Source organism: Helianthus annuus, chromosome 12 (genome assembly GCF_002127325.2).
Source record: "Helianthus annuus cultivar XRQ/B chromosome 12, HanXRQr2.0-SUNRISE, whole genome shotgun sequence".
NCBI lineage: Eukaryota > Viridiplantae > Streptophyta > Magnoliopsida > Asterales > Asteraceae > Helianthus > Helianthus annuus.
Window position 1 is genome coordinate 115,300,164 of NC_035444.2, and position 8,514 is coordinate 115,308,677.

Consider the following 8,514-nt stretch of genomic DNA (forward strand, 5'->3'; position numbering starts at 1 on the left):
AAGTTAGCTACTGAATTTAAGTTGTATTATGATCGTAATATAATGTAGGTTAACCCTCTAAGGTTATGCTACATGATCCTAATCATATTCTGAGTTTTTATGTAAGTTTCTATATTATGCCTAACTTTGACCGAAATGCCCTTTTTGATACAAGATCATAAAATATGTTATTTAACATATTTTGATATTATGAAACTGATCATAACCTGAGTTTTGATACAAGATCATAAAATATGTTATTTAACGACCAAAACGCCCTTTTGGCGCATAGTATGGTTTTAAACCATAACTATCATACAAAACCAAATACCTACTGTTATTATAACATAATTTAAGTTTTTTCACAGTAGGTACTTGATCATAACTCAGATTCTTAAATAAGTTCTCAAACTGTGTATATAATGACCAAAATGCCCCTACAGTGCATAGTTTGGTCTTAAATCATAAAACTCATACATGTTTGATTACTTACTGATATTATATCATAAATAAAGTATTTTTACAAAATGAACATGTTCATAATATCTGTTTTTATGCAAGTTCTTAACTTATGTCATATATTGATTAAAATGCCCAATTGGTGCATATTTTGATTTTAAAACCTTAATGGTCATATAAGTTGATAACCTAGTGATGTTACAACTTATTTAAAGTATATTGGCATATATAACTTGTTTAAGACTCATCCGGTTACCCGATATCGCTTATATGCGTATGGTTAAGCTTATGTAACTAGTTTACATAAGTTTACCGAAACGGGTCAATTCTTATCATTTTACTTCAAATTCTAGAATGTATATTGTTTACCCATATTATACAAGTCTTAGTACTTGTTGGTTTTAAACTACATTCTATCCCGGCCATCGCTTAATCAAGCGTATCGTGCCGTTTTCGATAATTTAAGGTAACCGGTCCAAGTCTATGACTTGAATAGGACCTGTTGACATTCTAATTGGTTATTTAGACCATTCATTCCAGACTAGGGCCTTTCAGTAACTTGCAACCAACCTTAGTTAATTGATTACGGCTAAGCTATTAAGACGAGTTTTATCCCAGGTAAATACTCTTAACCTAGTTTCCCTATACGGGCTTGGGATACGGTAAATTATTACCGCTTGGTCAGGTATGGGATCATATGTCGGATTGTTACTACAAAATCTCCATGACCCTTTTTAATCTGTTTTGTCTGATAACTTAAACATTTGGGGTTAACGTGACTGTGTCCTAGATATCCTTGACTCATTTAAGTTGCCACTGGCCACGAACGAGCACGGGGTGTAGGCATACACCTGACAGATGCAAATGCTATTATAAAATGTTTTTCTTACCCACTAGTTGGGGATACCCCTTTGTGGGTTTAAGTGGCGTGTCGGTTAATCATGTCTTGGTGTTTAATACTGGGCCCTATATGTATTGACAGACATCTAAAACTGTAAACAAGATCATTTTGAATTGTCCCAAGTTATTTATTATATCATGTGTCTTGTGCACTTAAAATGATTTTGAAAATGTTTTCAAAATGAGTCGGTTATTTGTATTTACCATGTAAACTGATGTATTTTCAAAAGACTAAGTTACAGGTTGCAAGAATATGTAAATAGGCTGGAAGTTGCCTGGTAATTCTAGAAGAGGAATTTTGCAACTCATTTACATATAGCCGAGCAGTCTGTTGATCTCATTTCTATACATTTTCGATCTGCTTATTGATCTTTATTACAAGATGTCTGTATATTACTTTGAACATTTGGAAATTTAAGTTTGTAATAATATTTTAAACTCCAAGACTTCCGCTGTGTTATCTGTGTGTTTGTCTATGATGATACCAATCTTACGTCATGATACTCCCCACCCGGGTCTACCGGGCGATTGTCGAAATATCGGGGTGTGACAGCACCCTTCTGTCCATTTTTTGTTAACGGAAGATATTACAGATCGACGAGGCTATGTTCTTGTGGATGGTATCTACCCATCATGGTCTGTTTTTTGTGAAAGTTCTTTCACTTCCTGTCGAGGTTAAAGAAAATACGTTCAAGAAGTTGCAAGAATCAGCAAGAAAAGATGTTGAGAGGGCTTTTGGTGTTTGAAAGATAAGATGGGGCATACTAAACCGACCGGTTCGTGCAATGAATAAAAAAACAATCCATAGCATAGTATATACATGTATCATATTGCACAATATGCTAATAAAAGAAGATGAATGTGTAATATTTGTAGATTGGGTGCCAGATCCTCCTACACAAGTTCTCGTTCCCGAAAATGTCCAACAAGACTTGCGCAATGAAGAAATTCACTTCCGGTTGAGATATGATTTAATTGAACTTGTAGGTTCTTTAGGTTTGGAATTTCCGGATTCAGACGAGGAGTAGGTTTTCTTTATACATCTTTTAATTTTTATATGTTTTTTTAAGTTGTAACCTAAAATATGTCTAGAAACATTGTTTTATTATTTAAATGAAACTATTATTGTTAATTTATTATTTAAAAAAATAAAAATTAAAAAAAATCCATCACTAGTGATGGGCACCAGGCCCGTGTCCGAGAGTGTTAAAATATAATTTGGCCCTGGGCGAGATAAGGAAACCGGTCCTATCCCACTATAATATAAACTCATCAATAACATATATAAAAAGTAAAAACTCATAATATGACGATAATTGTTATAAAAACCGATGAGTCAACTCGCGTGTTGTGACGGGACCATTAAACCACACAATTGGATGTGTGTAACTATGTATGATAAAGGTTTTTTGATATAAAAAGGGCCCATACTGATATTGTTTTTATTTAAAAATGTTGACAAAATGAAAATATAGGCAGCAATGGAGACTTGAACTATAGACGTGTGGCATACATAACTAGGGCTCTTCCACTAAGCTACAGGGGCAAGTGTTTTAATGTAATAAATATTAATACTCTTCAGACAAATAAACTATAATCGAAATTTTTAAAAATTTTATGGGCCCTTTATGTTTTTGGTCTTGAGCCGTCGCCCACCCGGCACGGCACTGATCGACACCCCCACTAAAATCCATCACTAGTGATGGAATCAAGTTAAATAACCTGGTAGAATAAGACTGGGTGTGGTGAAGCACCCCCACCCCCCTAACACCTCCCCTTCCCCTTTCCCACACCCCATAGCCTAAACTCTTCAATATTATTCATTTGTTTTTTACCGTTAAGGTTATCAATCTACATTCTAAAACTCTTCAATATATATACAATTTCTAAATATTATTCATTTGTTTTTTACTATTAAGGTTATCAATCTACAATCAGATACCAGTTAGAGACGACCAAGTAATTTTGTGACCGTATTTTAATGTCTAAATTAGTATAGTAATGACAGACGACAGTTATTTTGGCAGATAGTGGTCGTGATGTTGAGTATATATACATTGTGACTAATAGGGATGAGCAAAATGGACCCGGTATCGGTACCGAACAAGTACCGGTACCGAATTTACCAAACCGGGTATCTTTTTGGTACCGATTCGGTACCGACTTTTGACATTTTCGTACCGGTTCGGTACCGCTCCGGTATGATACCGGTTCGGTACCAGTATTTACCAGTTTTTACCCTTAAATACCGGTACGGAACCGGTACCGGTACCGAACCGTACCGGGTATATTCAGTACCGGTACCCACTTTTGAGAATTTTCAGTACCGGTACCGGTCGGTACCGAGCTCATCCCTAGTCACTAATATTCTTTCCAGGAACATCTTAATCCAATTATCCAAAGCATTACAGAGCATTGCTTTAGACTCTTTTGCTTTATATTATTTTACGTGTAGTTTTATAATATATGAGATATTTTTAACACATATTATAACAAAAATAAATTTATTTATTGCAAATCAAAGGTAAAAATGTGTTTTTATTAATATAACATGAGCACAAGATATTGAGTAAAATGCATGGATAGTCCTTGTGGTTTGGTGAAATTTCACCTTTAGTTCCCAACTTTTCAGAATTACACTCTTAGTCCTTGTGGTTTGACAAGTTGTTACTCGGATAGTCCCTAAATCGGATGAAGGTTACTCGGATAGTCCCTGTGGTTTGACAAGTTGTTACTTGGATAGTCCTTGTCATTTCACACCCACTTAACCAGAAAAACTAACCCCAATCCGCTTTGAGGACTATCCGAGTAAAAACTTGTCAAACCACAAGGACTAAGAGTGTAATTTTGAAAAGTTGAGGACTAAAAGTGAAATTTCATCAAACCACAGGGACTATCCGTGCATTTTACTCCAAGATATTATAAAAACAAGTGTTGCAACATTAATAATTATTGAACTCAATTATGCTACCGGGTGCAAACAAACAACTTTTCCAAAAAATCACTTTAAAATAAAAACAAAACGAGCATTGCATATCATAATATGTTTTTTATTCATTATATATAGATTATTATTATTAATAATAGTAATGGTCCAGACTAGATAATTAACTTCACCTCCATACTATGAAATACAGAATTTACAGCCAACAAAAGTAACTTGGTCCTGGAGGAGGAAATTAAGCAGCAGGTTTAGGTGATGGCCAACCATTCATGTTGTTTCTGGGTGAAGGTCTAGCCTTTGGAGAGAGGTTGGTAAATTCCAAAGCCTGCAACCTGAGTTCGATCGGGTAGTCGGCTATACAACCGATTCGCGGTCCGGCCCCTGTTGACCATTTAAGAGAGAGCTGGTGTCCCAATTGAAACGAACGAGCCATCTTCTTTGAATTGATCCTCTCCAGTATCGCTTTCTTTGGCACGTCAGACTTCGGGCTATGTAGACCGCCCGAGAGATTCCTTTTGTAAGTCGTCACATTCTTCTGGTCAACTAATGCCTCTTTGTGATCATTAGTTTCGGCTTCAAGGATAGGAATTTCTGGTTTTAGCTCGGCTTTGGTCGTACCCTTGTCTCCATATGCCTCAGACTCTTCATTGGCCTTTTGAATCTGAACATAAATATCAAAACTACAGATCTCAAAATCGCCCTCAATGCATGCGTAAAACATTAAAAAATAATTTTATTTAAGAATCAAAAAATTAAAATATTATATTTTGTAATAATAAGTTTAAGGTCAATATACCCATGCAGAATATTGACCCTTTTTGACCACCTATTTTTATACTTGGAAGTAAAATCAATGGTAGATAATGGTAAATGAAGAGGGATATTCTTTGCATACGTTGACTGTGTCGAGATCAACACCATTTTCCTTGAGAAAGGATAAGAACGAGTTTAGGGTCTCTTCGGTTGGACGGTAGTGTCCACTGTAAGGAGAAATACTCTGTAGATGAAGAAAACAAAATGTTAGCTGGCAAATAGGTACGGAACTATATAAAGGATTAGGTAACCAGTGACATCATGAGAGATATTTAATATAAGTATGTATATTAACCCTGTTGAAATTTGACCAAAACCATGTCATCAAGATTAGCAAACGAAATACTCTATACGTCTATTTTTTGTGATGGCAAGACAGGAATGTTGAAATGGTTCATGGACCCATGGTTTAGCACGGTCGGAACAAAGCGACCTGGATTGACCCTGCAAATACTCTTACGTCTATTTTTTTGTAAACAATCAAAAACGATGTCAAATAGTCTAATTCTTTTTTTTCCCAAACTGCCACCTCTTCGACTGCTTGTACCTTAAGTATTCCGTTCTCCACATCGAGCCTTCCAGCAGCAAAAGTAGCTCCTCCAGCAAGAAAGCTCGAATGATGAAAGGTTCCTTTCTTTTTCTGGTAATCGAAACAATAAAAAAAAACTTTAACCATTTGCTAGTTTCCCGTAAAAAAATATGGTGTCATAAATGGTGGGGGGATTTTTTTTTTTTTCGAATCTAACCTCTCCAGCATAGAGCTTCTTAGAGGTACTCATCACAAAGATCCACTTTTCCCCATTGTTTGTATGAAGGGGGAGTCCGGTTTGCCGGTGTATGATTTTTCCTTCAACGATGATATACTCATAATGCTCTCTCTCTTGCTGTTTAGATTAACAATCTTAATTGAACTTTATTATAAAAAGAAATCATGTGAGATAATAAAATATAAAAAATACATACAGGTCCAAGATACTTGATGCACTGCTGTCGAAGCTTTGGTCTTGGGCATTCTTTTAGATCAATCTCCTTTCCATCTCCAACATCCAACCTGCAATAAAATGAAAGTTAAAAACTCTTCCTAACATCCTACCAATTTACTACAACTATTTACTTCTCATGCAAACTGTAAAACTGAAAAGAAAGCTAACTACTGTTTGGTTAACCAACCCTGTCATTGTTATTATAAAACTGACCATTTGAGTCCTAGATTATCAAATAACTATAGACCGAACTAAAGTAGGTATAGGTGCAAGTTACCCAATAAAAAGGACAACCAAATATCCCCCATCATATGATAAGAAAAAAAACTATTTCCAGTGAAGATTTCTTATCCTTCCTAATCATTCCATCTATGATTTAACAACCATACGGGCCAAAATCGGCCATCATTGATATCCAACTTTAAACTTTATCAGTGGGGTCGTAACATAAACGCCCCGCTTGTGGGCCCTCGGGGGGGCAAAAGTGAAAGTGCACTAATGTTAATGTTATTTTACTAATTTCGTGAAATTAACGTTAAAGAGCGAGGGACGGTTAATCATGCATCATGTGGTGGCGTTGATAGCCGAAAGACAAGGGGGTACATGCACTAATCGGCTTTTGTCCCAATTGCTGAGTGTTATGTGCCTTATGTCCAAGGCTTGATGCAGAACTACTATCGAGCCGGGGTCTCACTGGAAGCAACCTCTATATTCCTACGGGTTAGAGGTAAGGCTGTCTACATCTTACCCTGCTTAGACCCTACCTTAGCTTTGCTATTGGTGAGATTTACCGGGTATGATGATGATGTGGGGTCGTAACATGAGTTGAGGAACACGAATCATCATTCTCGTTCACAATATAACTCCTCGATGTAAGTGCCCACTTTATATGGTTTTCAACACTAAAGATGGAAATGTGTAACACGTTGTTTCTTACAAATCTTTAGTCTCTAGATCATGTTCATATAGTGGGTGACATAACTATTTACCTTAGTAAAAAAAAATAGTAGCAGAAACTTCAATGAACTATGTCAATTCACAAAGGGCATACATACATACCAGTAGAAAAAAGGCTGACCAGCATCAGCTTTGCACCACTCTTCATAATATATATGCAAGCTATGCCCATAACGGTGCCGTGGATCGATCTGAAATTAATCCAAAAGTAATACTTATAACACATCTGACAAAAGGCTGGTTGGATGTGAGCTTTCAAAGTGATTATTCAAAATAAATCAGCACGGAAACAACCCCTTGATTTCATATATATATATATATATATATATATATATATATATATATACAAGAAAAGGTTAAAATATGATAACTTACAGCTTCAATCCAGTGTTGAAATGCCAACTTATGAGCTTTGCTATCTAGTGACAAACCCTTACCCACCTGTGATAACATCACAAATAACAAGTTTGACTTTGCATCCTCAATAGTCAACAAAAATAACTAATAACAATCATAATCACAACAACTAGAAACAAATAAAACAAAGCATGTTTTTGTTTCTTGTTGTTGTCTGTTTGTGTGTGTGTGTATACCTTAGACGCATTCAAAGAGACTCTGTTCCAGCGAGAAGCTGCTGATTCGGGTTTCTCAAAATTAAAAAAGGAGACCGTGCTATGATTCAATCTGATGAAATCCATCGCTTGCCACCTTCAACACAAAATCATCATTGACTTTTCCAGTCAACTCAATTACACAAAAACAAAAGCTATATATATATGTACCACAGTTCTTCAGCAACAACAGCGGAATCTGCCAACAGACGACGGGTGCGGTAGCCTCTGTAGACCTTCTGAAGCTTCATAGCGGCGGCGTCGGAGGGAGAAGTAGGGGTGGCCGGAGACGGTGGCGGAATGCCGGCGGTGAGAGTGGAAAACAGGAGGTGATCTCCCATTGGGTTGAGTTGTTTGAGAGAATAGGGTGGGGGTTGTTTAGGGTTGAGATCGAAGGGGGGGTGTGTGTGTGTAGGAGTGCTGCTCTCGACCTCCATTAGTGAAACCTAGAGAGAGAGAGAGAGAGAGAGAGAGAGTAGTGGGGTTTGTGATGGTTGGGAGTGATGAAGTCTTTGAGAGTGTGTGTGTGACTGACTGTGTGTTGAAACTTATTTATGGAGGGAGTTGTTGCACGAGTATATTTTAATAAGTGTTTTTTATAATAAAAGCAAGACTTCGAAAGACTACACCAAAAGAATTTTACTTTTTCTAAATAATTTTGATTAGTCTACCTTTTCCTTATATGTGTTGGGTTTAATACATATTTTTAAAAGGGTAAATTGCCATTTAATCTGTTTGCCAGTTTTATACAAAATCACTTTTTTTTGCGAAATAGTCCTTCACCTCTGGTATTTTTTGACGTTTTCATTTAAACCACTAATTTAATTTCCTTTTTCTGTTAAATTGAAAGATATTTGGATTAAACTGA

At 36.2% G+C, this 8,514-nt stretch overlaps 1 protein-coding gene across 1 annotated transcript; it reads right to left on the bottom strand.

Annotated features, from left to right (window-relative positions):
- Positions 1-4,350: 4,350 nt before the first annotated feature.
- On the bottom strand, positions 4,351-8,181 carry LOC110895928 (IQ domain-containing protein IQM3). Its single transcript, XM_022143311.2, has 9 exons — positions 7,818-8,181; positions 7,629-7,743; positions 7,411-7,476; positions 7,138-7,226; positions 6,059-6,146; positions 5,842-5,979; positions 5,643-5,735; positions 5,178-5,279; positions 4,351-4,943 (listed from the first exon to the last, which is right to left on the bottom strand). The coding sequence occupies exons 1-9, from the start codon at positions 8,081-8,083 to the stop codon at positions 4,518-4,520; spliced, it is 1,383 nt and encodes a 460-aa protein (XP_021999003.1). The 5' UTR covers positions 8,084-8,181; the 3' UTR covers positions 4,351-4,517.
- Positions 8,182-8,514: the final 333 nt, after the last annotated feature.

Excerpts from the sequence above, each read along its gene's own strand:
- LOC110895928 (XM_022143311.2), bottom strand. The coding sequence starts at position 8,083 with ATGGAGGTCGAGAGCAGCACTCCTACACACACACACCCCCCCTTCGAT. Across the intron at positions 7,744-7,817 it reads GTTGTTGCTGAAGAACTGTG|GTGGCAAGCGATGGATTTCA; the intron begins GTACATATATAT and ends TTTGTGTTGAAG. Across the intron at positions 5,280-5,642 it reads TGGAGAACGGAATACTTAAG|AGTATTTCTCCTTACAGTGG; the intron begins GTACAAGCAGTC and ends CTTCATCTACAG.